General features: G+C 46.3%; 1 protein-coding gene across 5 annotated transcripts in view; it reads right to left on the bottom strand.

The window, feature by feature from the left end:
• LOC143808502 (saxiphilin-like) overlaps window positions 1-18,633 on the bottom strand; it is a 119,521-nt gene extending 100,888 nt beyond the window's left edge. For 4 of the 5 annotated variants that reach the window (XM_077291239.1, XM_077291240.1, XM_077291242.1 and 1 more), the window contains exons 1-4: window positions 18,520-18,633; window positions 3,298-3,461; window positions 1,806-1,911; window positions 368-583 (exon numbers count right to left, since the gene is read on the bottom strand). In XM_077291239.1, the coding sequence (XP_077147354.1) occupies window positions 368-583; window positions 1,806-1,911; window positions 3,298-3,461; window positions 18,520-18,556 (523 nt within the window). In that variant the 5' untranslated portion in view covers window positions 18,557-18,633. Of the gene's footprint in view, window positions 1-367; window positions 584-1,805; window positions 1,912-3,297; window positions 3,462-18,519 lie in introns of those variants that run through there. The other variant, XM_077291241.1, reaches the window with a different exon arrangement.
• Between the last annotated feature and the right edge of the window lie 718 nt (window positions 18,634-19,351).

Below are 19,351 nucleotides of genomic sequence, written 5' to 3'. Positions count from 1 at the left end.
CCGCTAAGAAAAAGGACTGTGTTTTGTTTAGTTTTGCTGTCTTGCCCAGAGGGCTGTGTTTACCTTTTCAGCTTGGTTTATGCTGCACTTAATAAACCAAGGAGGTTCTTAAAGAGACAGCGTTCCATTTCTGCCTCTGTGTCCAGTCGAGTGAGACGATCTACCACAATATACATATTTATACAGTATATACACACATGTATAAAAGGATATATGATGACTGAGGTCAAGTATTTGTGTTTCACTTGTTACGAATTTATATTTTAATAGCTTGACAGTTGCAAACAATAATATATAGTAAGTTATGGCATAACTAACCCAATGTAGACATTTTGTTCACAAAAACACAAAATGAATAGACTAATACCTGTATCTTCACATGTTAGGTGTTTAGTGCCTGGTGGAGTTCTTGTTCCCTCAATCTCTTCACCATTTTCGTTAAGACACCAACAATAACCGGTGCTGCCATGACACTGCTTTGGAGCGTAGTTTCCCTTTTCCTCACATTTTGGTACAAATGCCCCTATTCTGATTTTTTTTCCTCCAAGCACATTCTGGCGATGCCTCATACAAGGGGTATGTTCTATGCAAATAAAACAAATTGATCAGATAAGAAAAACTATTCACCTAAGGCCAGGGTCACACTTGCAAGTTAAATGCGAGAAGCTCGCGCATCAATACCCGGCACTGCCTCCGGCCCTCGGGACCGGAGTGTGCAGCTGCCTAGAAATACATGCAGCTGCACACTCCGGTCCGAGTGCCAGCGGCATTGCCGGGTATTGATGCGCGAGTTTCTCGCATTGAACTCGCAAGTGTGACCCCGGCCTAATAGAGATTATTATTTTTAATGGTGGATTGTATTTAGCTTGAGCTCTAGACTCTCTACATACTGTGTTTTCTTCTTACAGTTATCAGCCTACTATGTCTGCTCAAATACATAAAATAACACTGATTTGGTGTTCCTGATTGGTACTGCAAGTCCTCTAACATATATTTGAATAATAGAGAGCTGCATTACCATTCAAGCAACTAAACAATCACAGGCACATAAATAAAGGAAGACTTCTCATATTAAAATTGCTTCAAATTCTCATCATAGTTTCATCGGCAACTTTATCCCGTACTAGTTGAGTGCTGAGAGGAACGCTTTCTGAATCCAAGCTCGTAAACGTAGTTTTATGTCTGTCAGAGGCCACAGGTTCAAAAAGGCTACCTCGGACAGACTTGGCAGAAGCCTCTCCATCTGGTAGATTGGAGATGTGAACTTACAACTGAGTCCACTGAATTGCTTCTATGGAAGAGCTGCTAGCTGGAGAAGTGAACCAGACCAAAAGGGGTTGTCATATTGGGTCAATAGCGGGAAGTCACGTCAGGACAAAATGAGGAGGCTGGCCGTAAGAGCGAGACAGATCAGGAAGGGTTGTCACATTATGTCAAAACAGGGAAGTCACATCAGGACAATTCAGGAGGCAAAATACAGGCAGAGGTCAGAGAACAGGATACATAAAATCAACAAGGCACAAGATGCCAGAGACCAGGTCTAACTGGAAACTAATAACTGGCAGTCTGTTTATGTAGAAGGGAGCCCCGTCCATGTCTCCCAGCAGAGGGCTAATTACCTACCAGCTCACTGCGGCTAACACAAAATTGTTGTGTATCCCCAACATAAGGATAGGTCATCAATGTAGAAAACCTCCATTTTATCAGTTTGATTTTACCAATTCTCTATTGATGAATATAAAGTTTTAACAACTTTGGTTCTTTCCCAGCAATAATAAGAGGTTACTACTAATGTTAGCACTCACCTCTCTCAGAATAAGCTTCAGTCATGATGGGCTTCAAATTAAATGGATGTAATGAAGCTTTGTAAACGTCTTTACTATCCAGAGAAATAGCATCTGCTTCTCCATTCTGAAAAGCAATAGGGTCATCACTGATAATGATTTCTCGTATTCGCTTTTTATTAAAGAGAATCTGTCACCTGGTTTTTGATACATCATCTGAGGGCAGCATAATGTGGGAAAAGAGAACCTGATTCCAATGATGTATCACTTAGTTTACTGGGTGCAGCAGTTGTGATAAAATCCAAATTTTTAGATGTAGCAGAGCTCAGAAAGCTAACCTCCCACATTCACAACACAACACTGTGTACATTGTATAGTGACAGTAAGCTGCTTATCTGAGGGAGAAGAGGCCAGCCAGGGCTCGTATGCCATGTAGTTCAGGCAGGGATAATCTCCTAGTGGTAAAACCTTTAATGTATATAAACAACAGCACACAGGCTCTCCATGCATGTGCTGTGACTGTGACACAGCCGCGACACATGCAGCTGCGGCGCCGATCAGCAGGAGCGATCCGGAAAACCGGGTTTCCTCTGCAGCTTATTTGGCAAGTGCTATAGCTTTCCAAATAAGAGGAAACCCGAGGAAATTCACTCATCTCTGTACAGGAATCCCTCTAAGGCGGTGGTGACACTTGCGTGTGCAATGCAGGAAACTCGCACGAGTCTCTCGCATCAATACCAGGGTATGCTGCCAGCACTCGGGACCGGAGCGTTCAGCTGCATAGAAATAAATGAAGCTGAACGCTCCGGTCCCGAGTGCCGACGGCAGTGTCGGGCATTGATGTGAGACTCGCGTGAGTTTCTCGCATTGCACACGCAAGTGTGACCCCGTCCTAACAAGACAAGTAGGCATTTTCCTTAGTAGACAACCCTTATAAGCCATCATTTATATACTATGAGCTTCAGCGACCATATCCGCGTAGACACTCTGCATGTCTCAGGGGCATTAATGTGGTGATACTGTGATAGTTTCTATACTGTGTGGCTTCTCCTACTGCTCGACGCCACACAGGTATTCATCCATAAGTGGAGGTATAAGTGAGCTTGTGTGGTACTTTACGTGGTAGCATTAGTTTACACTTTGTATATTTGGTCAGTATTTTACCTCAGTATTTGTCAGCCAAAACCAGGAGAACAATCAGAGGAAAAGTATAATAGAAACTCATCACCACTTCTGTATTCATCACTCACTCCTGGTTTTGGCTTACAAATACTGAGGTAAAAAAATCATCAAATACTGAGGTAAAAAACTCACCAAATACCTTACTGAGCGTGTGCGCGTGGCCTTATGGTTGTTTGGCCGCATAGATTGATATTATCTTTATCTTGCTATATACAACAAAGAGGTAGCGGCAAGACCAAACCTGCCGCCAACCTCATATACTTCAGATAGCGCCTGTGTATTTTTGCTTAGTAATCATATATCCCATAGACTTCCATGATGATGTACTCACACTGATCGCTCTCACACAGTCCTCACTGCTGGATTTTTTCACACATGTGAGTAGAATTTCATCGACATGGCAAGAGGTCACCAGATCATTGCACTTTTGTTCTTCAATATCTGACGTCACACACCAACGTACATTTTTTGCACTGGGAGCTGCAGAGCTCAGAACTGAAAAATAGATAATTAAAATAGCACAATAACATGTTGTTAATAAAAAAAATGTTTACCGATGCGTTAGAATCGGGCCACCATCTAGTTTATAATAACTGGTTACATCAAGGTGTTGACATGGATAAAGTCTATGTGACTTTTCAGATATATTGTAAAATCCAGAAGTGGTACCATTTTAAAAATTGCTGTTAGGATATGTGTTAACCCTTCAGGTGCTAAACAGGAATAGCTGCAAAGTCGAATGAAAAAATGAAAAATTACATTTCTTCACTAAAATATCGCTTTAGCTGCAAATGTTTCATTTTCAAAAAGGGGTAATAGAAGAAAATAGACCCTAAAATATATTATGCAATTTCTCCCAAACATAGCAATACCCCATATACATGGGCGCCGCGATCATGAGGCAAGTTGAGCCCTTTGCTTCAGGCGGCAGTCATCACTGAAAGCCAGGGGGGCGTCAGAGTGGCAGTCAAAACACGTGGTGCCGACTCTCCATAATCCCTGACATCCCTGAGTGTCACTAGTGCGGTGCGCGCGCCCCTGCTCACAACCCACAACCTAGGTAATGTCATCCATGAACAGAGACTTTGCTCAGTGGATGATTTCACAAACACCCCTCTCCCGCTCTCTGACCACAACCTTCTTTCATTCTCTATCAAGAACTGCCATCCTGCTCAGGTCACCCCCACTTTCCACACTTATAGAAACATACAGGCCATTAACACCCAGAAACTTATGAAGAACTTGCAGTCCTCATTGGCCCCAATCTCCTCCATCTCATGTCCTGATTCTGCTCTGAACCATTACAATGAAACCCTGCTAAGTGCCCTGGGTGAAGCTGCTCCTCCTATACATAGAGCAACTCGACACAGACGGCGACAACCATGGCACACGCTGCAAACACGCTTCCTGCAGCGATGCTCCAGGTGCGCCGAACGTCTGTGGAGAAAATCTAATCTACCCGAAGATTTCATCCATTATAAGTTCATGCTAAAAACATACAACTCTGCCCTTCACCTCTCCAAACAAACGTATTTCAACACCCTCATCACCTCACTGTCCAATAACCCTAAACGTCTCTTCGACACTTTCCAGTCCCTACTCAACCCAAGAGAGCAGGCCCCAACCACAGATCTCTGCGCTGACGATCTGGCCAATTACTTCAAAGAAAAAATTGATCACATTCGACAGGAAATCATCTCCCAATCTCTTCATACCAGGCACTGTCCTCCCTCCCCCACTGCATCTAGTTCACTCTCTGACTTTGAACCAGTTACTGAAGAAGAAGTAAGCAGGCTCCTTGCATCTTCTCGCCCGACCACTTGCACCAGTGACCCCATTCCGTCACATCTCCTCCAGTCCCTTTCCCCGGCTGTCACCTCTCACATAACAAAAATATTCAACCTTTCCTTCACTTCCGGTATTTTTCCCTCCTCATTTAAGCATGCCATCATACATCCATTACTTAAAAAACCCTCCCTCGACCAAAACTGTCCCGCTAATTATAGACCTGTCTCTAATCTTCCCTTCATCTCTAAACTCCTGGAACGCCTGGTCCACTCCCGTCTTACCCGCTATCTCTCAGATAACTCTCTTCTCGACCCTCTTCTATCTGGCTTCCGCTCTTTACACTCTACTGAAACTGCCCTCAGTAAAGTCTCTAATGACCTACTAACAGCTAAATCTAATGGTCACTACTCCATGCTAATTCTATTGGATCTTTCTGCAGCATTCGACACTGTGGATCATCAGCTCCTCCTCACTATGCTCCGCTCCATCGGCATCAAGGACACCGTTCTCTCTTGGTTCTCCTCCTATCTCTCTGACCGATCCTTTACTGTATGTTTTGCTGGTTCCTCCTCCTCTCACCTTCCCCTTACTGTTGGGGTTCCTCAAGGATCAGTCCTAGGCCCCCTCCTCTTCTCTTTGTATACTGCCCCTATTGGACAAACATCAGTAGATTTGGGTTCCAGTACCATCTCTATGCTGATGACACCCAATTATACACCTCTGCTCCTGCTTTCACTCCGACCTTCTTAGAAAACACCAGTGATTGTCTTACCGCTGTCTCTAACATCATGTCCTCCCTCTATCTGAAACTGAACCTGTCAAAAACTGAACTCCTCGTGTTCTCTCCCTCTACTAACCTACCTTTTCCTGACATTGCCATCTCCGTGTGTGGTTCAATCATTACTCCAAAGCAACATGCCTGCTGCCTTGGGGTCATCCTTGATTCCGAGCTTTCATTCACCCTCCACATCCTATCACTGGCTCGCTCTTCTTATCTGCATCTCAAAAACATTTCTAGAATTCGCCCTTTTCTTACTTTCGACTCTGCAAAAACTCTTACTGTTTCTCTTATTCATTCCCGTCTGGACTATTGTAACTCTCTACTAATCGGCCTCCCTCTTACCAAACTCTCCCCGCTCCAATCTGTCCTGAATGCTGCTGCCAGGATCATATTCCTCACCAACCGTTACACCGATGCCTCTACCTTGTGCCAGTCATTACACTGGCTACCCATCCACTCCAGAATCCAGTACAAAACTACTACCCTCATCCACAAAGCACTCCATGGCTCAGCACCACCCTACATCTCCTCTCTGGTCTCAGTCTACCACCCCACCCGTGCCCTCCGCTCCGCTAATGACCTCAGGTTAGCATCCTCAATAATCAGAACCTCCCACTCCCGTCTCCAAGACTTTACACGTGCTGCGCCGATTCTTTGGAATGCACTACCTAGGTTAATACGATTAATCCCCAATCCCCACAGTTTTAAGCGTGCCCTAAAAACGCATTTGTTCAGACTGGCCTACCGCCTCAACGCATTAACCTAACTATCCCTGTGTGGCCTATTAAAAATAGAAAAACAAAACAAAACACATAATCAGGTTCCTTGCATCGTGTTCTCATACACTTTATATGCAGTTAATAGCCCTCTGTGTCTGTACTGCTACATAGGCTGTTAACTGGTTCATGCAGCTTTACATGAACACCCGAGCCTTACACTATGGCTGGTCCAAATAACTAAAGCAATTGTTACCATCCACCTCTCGTGTCTCCCCTTTTCCTCATAGTTTGTAAGCTTGCGAGCAGGGCCCTCATTCCTCCTGGTATCTATTTTGAACTGTGATTTCTGTTATGCTGTAATGTCTATTGTCTGTACAAGTCCCCTCTATAAGTTGTAAAGCGCTGCGTAATATGTTGGCGCTATATAAATAAAAATTATTATTATTATTAGAGTTTGTCCGGACCGGAAGGTGACTGTAACGGTGCTGGACGACACTCACAGAGTAGAAGAGTAAGTAAACATAATCTCCCTCCCAACACTCACAGAGTAGAAGAGTAAGGGTACGTTCACACAGAACTTTTTTGCTGCTTTTTTTTTGCTGCTTTTTTTTATGCTAATTTAGGTGCTTTATTTTGGTGCGTATTTGGTGCGTTTTTTGGGTACGTCCACACAGGACTTTTTTGCTGCTTTTTTTTGCTGCAGATTTTTGCTGCAGATTTTTATGCCAATTTTCAGCTGCTAGGACACCTCACAATGGCTCTTCACACCTCACAATGGCTCTTCACACCTTACTACCAGGAACTCCCTCACAATAGATCACAATCAGGACACCTCACAATGGCTCTTCACACCTCACAATGACTCACAATGGCTCTTCACACCTCACTAACCACACCCCTAAGCTCTTGGCTGTGAGATCCCTTCCTGCTGGCCATGATTTTCTGCACAAAAAACGCAGCAAATAATGCTACATGCGTTTTTTCAGCGTTTTTGCAGCGTTTTTTTCATCACCCATTCAAGTCAATGGGTGAAAAAACGCTGCAAAAACGCAGCAAAAACGTTGAAAGAAGTGACTTGCCCTATGTCCAAAAAAAGCAGCAAAGCAGAAAATACTGATCAAACAAAAAACCAACGTGTGTGCATGAGATTTCTGAAATCTCATAGGCTTTACTGGTACTGTAAAAAGCAGCTGAAAATTAGCATAAAAAAAAGCAGCAAAAAAAAGCAGCAAAAAAGTCCTGTGTGAACGTACCCTAAGTAAACATAATCTCCCTCCAGCAGGCACTGCCTGCTGCTCGACTCTGTCACTCACCGGGGGTCTGCAGGGCTGTGTTGTGTGTCTGCAGAGTCTGCCTTTGAAGTCCTGTTATCTGAGCACTATATGGCCACTTCCCTCCCTCCCCACCCCCACTCCACCAAACTGCCTCCCTCATAGACTTGTCTTATGGTACCGTCACACTAGGCGATATCGCCAGCGATCCGTGACGTTGCAGCGACCTGGATAGCGATATCGCTGTATTTGACACGCAGCAGCGATCTGGATCCCGCTGTGAAATTGCTGGTCGCTGCTAGAAGGTCTGCACTTTATTTGGTCGCTAGGTCGCCGTGTATCGCCGTGTTTGACAGCAAAAGCAAGGATACCAGCGATATTTTACACTGGTAACCAGGGTAAACATCGGGTTACTAAGCGCAGGGCCGCGCTTAGTAACCCGATGTTTACCCTGGTTACCAGCGTAAAAGTTAAAAAAACAAACAGCACATACTCACCAGCGCGTCCCCCAGCCTCTGCTTCCTGACACTGACTGAGCGCCGGCCCTAAACTGAAAGTGAAAGCACAGCGGTGACGTCACCGCTGTGCTGTTAGGGCCGGAGCTCAGTCAGTGTCAGGAAGCAGAGGCTGGGGGACGCGCTGGTGAGTATGTGCTGTTTGTTTTTTTTAACTTTTACGCTGGTAACCAGGGTAAACATCGGGTTACTAAGCGCGGCTCTGCGCTTAGCAACCCGATGCTTACCCTGGTTACCCGGGGACCTCGGCATCGTTGGTCGCTGGAGAGCGGTCTGTGTGACAGCTCCCCAGCGACCAAACAGCGACGCTGCAGCGATCGGCATCGCTGTCGCTATCGCTGCAGCGTCGCTTAATGTGACGGTACCTTTAGGTGATATTCTTCTCATTCCTCTGCAGTCCTTAGGGCCCCTTCACACTGTGCAATCAAAGTCTGAACGAGCGTTCGATTTGTGACGTTTATCCGTCCTCGTTCCGAGGTTGCAAAGTGTGACATGGCGTTACGATTTGCGACGCAGCCCAGCATCGTACGATGTGAAAGAAAGAGCAGAACTTTCTTTCGTCGTAAATGTCCCGCTGTGGCGGTCGAAATCGTAGTATGTGACGGCGGTCATACGAGCTCGTAATGCGACTACGTGGGTTGGGCTTCCGCATACCTGTCTCCTGATTGGGCGTGACGTTTTAGCACGCCCATGCTGGTAATACGTCACGCTCGGAGTCGTAGGACTATGGCGGTGTGAAGGGTAGCGTACGATTGCGACGCGTGACGTTCACATCGCAACTACGTCAGAAAAAGCGTTAACATCGTAGAGTGTGACCGCTGGCTACGAGCTCGTACTGCGATGTCGAATATGACGCAAATGCGTCGTAATCGTAGCAGAATCGACCAGTGTGAAGGTACCCTTACATGGAGATACAGACCCCGCAGGTCCCACCACATGACACACCACACCATATACACACCGCAGAGCTGAGATACACGACGGATACAGTGCAGAGCTGAGATACATGATGGATACAGCGCAGAGCTGAGATACACGATGGATAAAGCGCAGAACTGAGATACCCAATGTATACACTGTACACGACGCAGCGCTGAGATACTGTTACGCCACCACTACCACCACCGCTGTCCCGGATGCCTCCTCATACTTACCATTCTACGGCATCCCGGCGCGCTTCTGTTCCTTCTCCTGCTTCCGCTCCTCTGGTCGTTCGTCCGTCTTCTGTTCCTCCTCGGGTGTGCGCGCATACCAGGTCCCACTGCGCACGCGCGCACAGCGTTCTTTGATTCAGCCGCTCCTTCCACTCCTCTGAAGGACCCTGACCCGGAAGGTACGCTGCCGCTCTGCATATCAGGCTGCCTCTTCCTTTTGGCGGTGCCCGATTATCATTTGTTTCTTGTAAGTGACTCTGGCCCCCGTGTTCCACTGCGTTCTGTCTGCAGCTAGCCCTCCGTTCTGGTTCTCCTTAGCTAGCCTGTTTCTGGCTATTGTCCTTCTCTTTGTTTCCTTCCAGCTCCGGTCTGCCTGTGTCTTCGTCTCGTCAGTGTACCCGTGTATCTGCATTGCCTCCCTGCTGGTATCTTCTCCTTGTCTGCTGGTTTGTTTCCCACCTTCCCTTGGACTCCCGTCTCCTTGCTATAACAGCTTGCGTCTCAAACTCCGTACGTGTTTTCCTGCGTCTCTTCCTAGCCGTTCTCCCCACCTTGTCTCTCCTGTCTCCCGCTGTTAAGGTACCTTCACACTAAGCGACGCTGCAGCGATATCGACAACGATGCCGATCGCTGCAGCGTCGCTGTGTGGTCGCTGGAGAGCTGTCACACAGACAGGTCTCCAGCGACCAACGATGCCGAAGTCCCCGGGTAACCAGGGTAAACATCGGGTTGCTAAGCGCAGGGCCGCGCTTAGTGACCCGATGTTTACCCTGGTTACCATTGTAAATGTAAAAAAACAAACACTACATACTTACATTCGCGTCCCCCGGCGTCCGCTTCCCTGCACTGTGTAAGCGCCGGCAGTAGCAGGGCACAGCGGTGACGTCACCGCTGTGCTTTGCTTTCCAGCCGGCACTGACACATTCAGTGCAGGAAGCTCTGAGCAGCAGCGCGGTCGCCGGGGGACGTGACAGACATCAGAGGGTGAGTATGTAGTGTTTTTTTTTTTACTTTTACAATGGTAACCAGGGTAAATATCGGGTTACTAAGCGCGGCCCTGCGCTTAGTAACCCGATATTTACCCTGGTTACCATTGTAAAACATCGCTGGCATCGTTGCTTTTGCTGTCAAACACAACGATACACGCCGATCTGACAACCAAATAAAGTTCTGAACTTTCTGCAACGACCAGCGATATCACAGCAGGATCCAGATCGCTGCTGCGTGTCAAACACAACGATATCGCTATCCAGGACGCTGCAACGTCACGGATCGTTGTCGTTATCGCTGCAAAGTCGTTTAGTGTGAAGGTACCTTTAGTCCTGTTCTCTATCCTTGAGTACCAGCTGCCGTTGCAGTAGTCTCCCCTGGGCCTGCTCCTAACGCTCCCTGTATAGGGGGTGGTCCACCTGGTCCCCTCGCCCTGGGGAGGTTCGCTGTTGCGGTCCAGTGGGTTCACCCTTTGTAGTTTTCCTAGCTTAAACTGCATAACAGATACACGATGTATACACCGTACACAACGCAGCGCTGAGATACACGATGTATATACCGAACACGACGCAGAGCTGAGATACACGACGGATACAGCGCAGAGCTGAGATACCCAATGTAAACACCGTAAACAGCGCAGAGCTGAGATACACGATCGATACAGCGCAGAGCTGAGATTCACGATGTATACAACAGAGCTGAGATTCACGATGTATACACCGAACACAGCGCAGAGCTGAGATACACGATACAGCACAGAGCTGAGATACACAATGCATACACCGTACTCAACGCAGATCTGAGATACACGATGTATACTGTACACAGCACAGCGCTGAAATACATGACGTATACACCGTACATAGCGCAGAGCTGAGATACATGATGTATACAGAGAGCTGCAATCCATAGCACAGACACGTCACTGCGAATTACAGCCTGTACACTCACATCCAGGACCGAGGACTGCGGGGTCTTTGCGCTCTAGAAATGGGGCGCCGCCGTGTTAGAAATACAAGACTCTTACTGATATTCTTCACCAATCTCCACCCGGCAGCTCAACCAACGGCTTGTGCCGACACAGGAGGCAGCGTCCTACCATCAGGAGACCAGAGCAATGTGGGGCTTGCTTTTCAGTACCCAAGCCAGGCCCCTTCTCTGTACATGCACGGGCCGTCATTGTGATGGGAGACAGATCCCCACTCACTTCAGTGGCAGCCAGCCCCCTTCCCTGCAATAGGCGGTGGTGGAGAAAGGGCCACTGTCCGCAGTCGGCCATCCCCCTTCACACACAGCATCTAGGTCACACCAGCAGAGAAAATGTCTTCTGTGAAGGGCACAAGGTGGGTGGCGGAGCTGCTGGGACCAGTCATCAAGAAAGAACGGCGCAGTTTGGACGTTGGTGCAACATTGCGCCATTTTGCACAGAGAGCAGCAGTCTGGGTGGAGGCAGAACTTGGGCATTTCAGGAGGTTTTCTCCTCCATTCACATCTAAAGCTGCTTGGAACATGGGCGGGGTGGGGCGAGGGGGGGAAGCTGCCCCCCTAGAAGCAGGGGCATGCCACGCACCTATCATGATGAGGCCTGGCCACCTGTTTTTCCTGCCGCCGGCCCTTTAAATCTTTGGGCAAGGCGGCTTTACAGGTGCGGGCATCAGTGAGTCAGTGGCCCATGTGCCCTGCACAGAAGGGTTAAGAACACCTGATGTTGAACATCAGGACGTTCTTTATGAGCAGAGAGTGCTCTGCTTTCCCAGTCTCCGGCCCCTGGCTGCAGCATGCTTCTGAACGTATCAGGATCAGGTCTCAGGCATCCGGAGGCAGGGCCGTATTTGCCATTAGGCACTTGAGGGCACGTGCCTAGGGCGGGGACAATGCAGGGGGCGGCACCTGAGCAAGGTTTTTTTTTTTTTTTATAAGTCCTGGGTCACCTCCCGACCGACCATGAGCATCATGTGGGATCAACATACAGTATGGAGAACTGTGTGTGGCCGTTATACAGTATGGCGCATCATGTGTGGTGACCGTTATACAGTATTGAGCATCATGTGTGGCCATTATACAGTATGGAGCATCATGTGTGGCCATTATACAGTATGGAGCACTCTGTGGCCATTATACAGTATGGAGAACTGTGATTGGCCATTATACAGTTTGGAGCATCATGTGTGGTGACCGTTATACAGTATTGAGCATCATGTGTGGCCATTATACAGTATGGAGCATCATGTGTGGCCATTATACAGTATGGAGCATCATGTGTGGCCATTATACAGTATGGAGCACTGTGTGGCCATATTTTTATACCTCCTTCCCTTCTTCAAAAGTTGGGAGGTATGGTACCGCATTTGCCAGATCATGGCAAGTGCCGCAAATCCCATAGGGAATGAATGAGGCCGAACGCAGTGTTGCCGTAAGTGATCCGTACGCGGCAGATGCAGAAAAACTGCCAGATCTGCTGCAAAAGGCGACTTTCACATCAGCGATTCTTGCCAAAGTCACTGCCGATAGTGTCATACTTACCAAAGGGGGAGGCAGCGCTAAAAGTGCCTAGGGTAGCAGAAACTCTAAATATGGCCCTGTCCGGAGGAGCTCCTAGTACCCGCGCGCTCCTGAGGCAATCGCTACAGGTGCTGAGCTGGGGCCGGGGCTGATGTATATACAGGGGCTGGGAGCTGGCTGTGGCAGGGCTGATGTATATACAGGGGTTGGGGGCTGGCTTGGCTGATGTATATACAGGTCACGTGCTGGGGCTGGCAGGGGCTGGCTGGGCTGATGTATATACATGGGCTGGCTGTGGCTGATGTATATACAGGGGCTGGCTGGTCTGATGTGTATACAGGTGCTGGGGGCTTGGGCTGATGTATATACAGGGGCTGGTTGTGGCTTGGCTGATGTATATACAGGTGGAGCTAGACTCAGTGGGCTGGGGCTGGTGATGATATATACAGGTGGTGCTGGGTTCAGTGGGCTGGTGATGATGTACAGTACAGACCAAAAGTTTGGACACACCTCATTTAAAGATATTTCTGTATTTTCATGACTATGAAAATTGTAAATTCACACTGAAGGCATCAAAACTATGAATTAACACCTGTGGAATTATATACTTAGCAAAAAAGTGTGAAACAACTGAAAATATGTCTTATATTCTTGGTTCTTCAAAGTAGCCACCTTTTGCTTTGATGAGTGCTTTGCACACTCTTGGCATTATCTTGATGAGCTTCAAGAGGTAGTCACCGGGAATGGTTTTCACTTCACAGGTGTGCCCTGTCAGGTTTAATAAGTGGGATTTCTTGCCTCGGGGTTGGGACCATCAGTTGTGTTGAGCAGAAGTCTGGTGGATACACAGCTGATAGTCCTACTGAATAGACTGTTAGAATTTGTATTATGGCAAGAAAAAAGCAGCTAAGTAAAGAAAAAGGAGTGGCCATCATTACTTTAAGAAATGAAGGTCAGTCAGTCCGAAAAATTGGGAAAACTTTGAAAGTGTCCCCAAGTGCAGTGGCAAAAACCATCAAGAGCTACAAAGAAACTGGCTCACATGAGGACAGCCCCAGGAAAGGAAGACCAAGAGTCACCTCTGCTTCTGAGGGTAAGTTTATCCGAGTCACCAGCCTCAGAAATCGCAGGTTAACAGCAGCTCAGATTAGAGACCAGGTCAATGCCACACAGAGTTCTAGCAGCAGACACATCTCCACAACAACTGTTAAGAGGTGACTTTGTGCAGCAGGCCTTCATGGTAAAATAGCTGCTAGGAAACCACTGCTAAGGACAGGCAACAAGCAGAAGAGACTTGTTTGGGCTAAAGAACACAAGGAATGGACATTAGACCAGTGGAAATTTGTGCTTTGGTCTGATGAGTCCAAATTTGAGATCTTCGGTTTCAACGACCGTGTCTTTGTGCGACACAGAAAAGGTGAACGAATGGACTCTACATGCCTGGTTCCCACCGTGAAGCATGGAGGAGGAGGTGTGATGGTGTGGGGGTGCTTTGCTGGTTACACTGTTGGAGATTTATTCAAAATTGAAGGCATACCAAACCAGCATGGCTACCACAGCATCTTGCAGCGGCATGCTATTCCATCCGGTTTGCGTTTAGTTGGACCATCATTTATTTTTCAACAGGACAATGACCCCAAACACACCTCCAGGCTGTGTAAGGGCTATTTGACCAAGAAGGAGAGTGATGGGGTGCTACACCAGATGACCTGGCCTCCACAGTCACCAGACCTGAACCCAATCGAGATGGTTTGGGGTGAGCTGGATCGCAGAGTGAAAAGAGCTAAGCATCTCTTGGAACTCCTTCAAGATTGTTGGAAGACCATTTCCGGTGACTACCTCTTGAAGCTCATCAAGAGAATGCCAAGAGTGTGCAAAGCAGTCATCAAAGCAAAAGGTGGCTACTTTGAAGAACTTAGAATACAAGACATAATTTCAGTTGTTTCACACTTTTTTGTTAAGTATATAATTCCACATGTGTTAATTCATAGTTTTGATGCCTTCAGTGTGAATTTACAATTTTCATAGTCAGGAAAATAGAGAAAAATCTTTAAATGAGGTGTGTCCAAACTTTTGGTCTGTACTGTATATACAGGTATAGGGCTCATTATACTGTATGGAGTATTATATGGGACACATTATACTTCATGGAGCAATATATGGGAATCATTATTCTGTATGGAGCAATATACGGGGCATGTTATTCTGTCTAGAGCGCTATGTGGTGCCCAGAATACTGCATGGAGCAATATATGTGGCTTACTATTCTGTATGGAGCAATATATGGGGCTCATTATACTGTATGGAGCACTATATGGTACCCAAAATACTGTGTGGAGCAATATATGGGGCATGTTATTCTGTATGGAGCACTGTGCGGTGCCCACAATACTGTATAGAGGACTATGTGCTGCCCATAATACTGTATGGAGCAATATATGAGGCTCATTATACTGTATGGAGCAATATATGGGGCATGTAATTCTGTATGGAGCGCTACTTGGTGCCCATAATACTGTATGGAGCAATATATGGGGTTCATTATACTGTAAGTAGCAATATATGGGGCAAGTTATTCTGTATGGAGCGATGTGTGGTGCCCACAATACTGTATGGAGGACTATGTGGTGCCCATAATACTGTATGGAGCAATATATAGGGCTCATTATACTGTATGGAGCAATATATGGGGCTCATTATTCTGTATGGAGCAATATATGGGGCTTATTATTCTGTATGGAGCAATATATGAGGCTCATTATACTGTATGGAGCAATATATGGGGCATGTTATTCTGTATGGAGAGCTACTTGGTGCCCATAATACTGTATGGAGCAATATATAGGGCTCATTATTCTGTATGGAGCAATATATGGGGCTTATTATTCTGTATGGAGGACTTTGTGGTGCCCAGAATACTGTATAGAGGAATATACTGTCTGATTTATGACCTATTGTAGAATGTACAATAGTTATCACTCATGTAATGTATGGGGGGACTGTATATGAGATGGGAGCCCTATAGGTGGGCTGTACTGTATATGTGTTTGGGGGGGGGCGCTGTTTTGAAGTTCGCCTCAGGCAGCAGTGTGGCTAGGTTCACCCCTGCCCATATATGGTCAAAAGCTGCTGCTTTTTTGGGTACATGGCCGGGCTCATAAGGGAAGAAGTGCTATTTGGTAATTGGAGCATAAATTTGGCTGAGACAGATTACATACACCATGTCGCATTTGCAGAGCCCCTGAGGCACAAAAATAGTAGAAACCTGGCACAAGTGTCCCCATTTTAGAAACTAAACATTTGGATGTGGAGAAAGGTGACCACGGCACTCAGGGATTCTTGGGAGGTGCTCAAGTTAGGGATCCAACCCGTAAATGTAACCGAAAATGTACTTGGCACTCAGGAGAAATTCGTTGCAAGATTCAGAAATAGATTTTTATTTTGGTGCATCCAGCTCAACATATAAACGTTTTCGGTCTCTACAACTGAGACCTTCATCAGATACAGTTGTCAAAGCTGGAGACCCTAGGTGGTGTGTGTGGGTCACACACTGGGTGAAATGCTAGCCAGGGAGCGGGAGCGCACGGCGCCTGAGAGAATGCGGGACAGAATGAAGCGCTCTAGGCAGAGCGAGGTACTCTGTGTGGACGCTGCGTTGAGAAGCAGGGAAACGCTCCTAGCAGCCCCGGGAGCGTTTCCCTGCTTCTCAACGCAGCGTCCACACCGCCCCTGACATCGGTGACTCTCAGCGCTCCTCACCCTGCGAGTACCTCGCTCTGCCTAGAGCGCTTCATTCTGTCCCGCATTCTCTCAGGCGCCGTGCGCTCCCGCTCCCTGGCTAGCATTTCACCCAGTGTGTGACCCACACACACCACCTAGGGTCTCCAGCTTTGACAACTGTATCTGATGAAGGTCTCAGTTGTAGAGACCGAAAATGTTTATATGTTGAGCTGGATGCACCAAAATAAAAATCTATTTCTGAATCTTGCAACGAATTTCTCCTGAGTGCCAAGTACATTTTCGGTAAACATTTGGATGTGACCATGAAAACTTTTTTCCAGTAAAATGTTGTTTTAGCCCCATGCTTGTAATTTTCACAAGGGGTAATAAATAGAAAACGGACCCCATAATTTGTTATGACATTTCTTCTGAATGTAGTACTATCCCATATGTGGCTAAAAACTGCTGTTTGAACTCATGGCAGGGTCGGGAATGGAAAGAGCACTATGTGATTTTTGGAGAGGAAATTTTGGTTGAAACAGATTGCAGACACCATGTCACATTTAGAGTCCTTGACATGCCAAATTTTATTTTAGGTTGGGTTGAGCATTTTGAATCCATAGGTGATACACAGAACTTTTTAAAATTTGGTTGTGAAAACGAGTTTTGCTATTTGCATTTAGCATAATGTTGTCTCGGCATGGACGTTCTCGTCCATGCCCAATTATGTTTTATTTGCAAGGCAGCAGTCGGCCTTTCGGTTGGCCTAAGGAATGGTATAAAGTAAAGAAGGAATGGGCATGGCCAGAGATTGAGTTTGGCAATTTGTTCTTATGTTTGTTGAATAAAAGCTGTAGCCGACCCAAATAACCCACTTTGGTATTCAGTGTCTTTAGTTAAAGGTTCGTGGTTTGGCAATACAGCCCAAGTCATTAGAGAAGGGGTTTTTTTTGTTTTGTTTTTTAGTCTTTTTGGTATTTGGCTTTTACAAAACTTTACTGATGCAGTCAGGTGCAGATTACGTGAGTTTATAGTGCATTTCCGCAGTGGAAATGCTCTAAAAATGCATATGGGTATTTTCCACATTTTACGCAAATTTTATGGGAAAAATCTGCACATAAAACTCAGCCTACTCTGTAGAGAAACTGACATGTTGAAGATTTAAAAAATGTACCGCAAGTCAGTTTATGCTGAGTAAATAAAAAGCCCAATGGACACGAGATGTCTATAAATCTCACCCACTGTGCCAGAACTGCAAGATGCTGCATTTTTTGCACAGTGAGAAAACTTAAGAACTTAAAAGGGGTATTCCCATCTCCTAGATCCTGTCCCAATAATAATCCTATAACAGTAATAATAATATTAGCAAATACCTCCAATTAGAAATGTAGAATAGTTCTTCTGATTCCCTATATCACTTTCCCCATGTGCAGGGAATTGCAGTAGCTTAGGTATCCATGGTTAAGACCACTCATAGGGCTCATACCCATGTGTGTGAAAAAAAACTTCCAATATCAGGACCGAAAAAACGGCCGAGTGTCATGCGAGTGCAATGCGGTTTTTTTTTTCTCTGCAACTATTTTTCCACCATCATTTACAGGACCATTTACAGTGTTCGGTGCCACAGAATGGTAAGGTATCTGTAAAAAATGGATGGCATACGTATGGTGCGAGTGCTGTGCGATTTTTTTTTTTCCCCATTGACTTGCATTGGCGAGTCTCATCCGAGATAAGCAGCAAATTGCAGCATGCCGCGTTTTTCTATCAGTCCATTTTCAGCTGAGATGAGATGTAACTCATTGAATAACATTGGTCATATAGTGAGTTAGTTAGCTGTTAGTAGTCGTAACCATGAATACATAAGCTACTGCAATGCTCTGCGAATGCGGTAAGCAACATAGCAAATCAGAAGAACTATACTATATTTTTAATTGGATTGGAGGTGTTTGCTAATATTATTATACCTACTGCATATTGGGCTAGGATCTAGGAGATGGAAATACCCCTTTAACTCGAAAAGGGTAACCTGAATCTGAAAACCTCTTTCAAGAAATACAATTTTATATATGAAATGTATATCTAATATCATGAGCTTGTATGGACATGTACTTACCCCACAGGCAGAGACATAGCAGCACTCGGAGAGTCATCCTCGTATCTTACTAGGCAGCATGCGAAGAGCGTCTCATCCAGCTGCTGTTTGCCTGTTATAACCTCACTTTCTGTGATAAGGGGGCGGCTGAGTGAGCAGATCAGATGTCCTTGTGCTATTTACACAAGTGTTTCTCAACAAGACCCGTTCACCTCTGTCTCTTTTTTGTTCATAGTTTGGCAATTTCTTTTATTTGACATCAACATTTTCCTGCCAATTGGAAAGTTTAGCTGCAAAAATTGTATCTGGAGAACAAAGGATGATAGTTCATCACAGGGCAAAACACTATGGAGTTGGACATCAAGCACCAGAGAACAACCCCTAAGGTGCATCTTAGGCCGGCGTCACACTGGCATATTGCATCCGATGTGAGAGCTCCTGATCGCAGCAGAGCAGGAGCCGAGTGTCATACGTCTGTGCGCCAAGCCTCGCGCACAGGGAGGATCGGAGCACAGCTGCGGAGGAGGCGGAGAAATGAATTTCTCCATCTCCTCCATTGCTGGGGTCCGCTTATAACACACATCACTCGGATGATATCCAAGTGATGTGCGTTGTCTCACTCGCACCCATAGGCTTATATGGGTGCGAGTGAGCCGAGAGTTTTCCTCGGTCCGAGACAATCGCAGCATGCTGCGATTGTCTCGGGCTGAGGAAAACAGCCGACAAGAAGTCAGCTGGTGGGAGCTGCCCATTGCTGAACATTGGTCCGAGTGCAATGCGATTTTTTTATCGCATTGCACTCGGCCGTTTAAAACACCAGTGTGACGCCAGCCTTAAAGGGGTTATCCTTGAT

This window comes from Ranitomeya variabilis, chromosome 2, assembly GCF_051348905.1.
Source record: "Ranitomeya variabilis isolate aRanVar5 chromosome 2, aRanVar5.hap1, whole genome shotgun sequence".
Classification (NCBI taxonomy): Eukaryota; Metazoa; Chordata; class Amphibia; order Anura; family Dendrobatidae; genus Ranitomeya; species Ranitomeya variabilis.
This window is presented reverse-complemented; position numbering and strand designations above follow the sequence as displayed.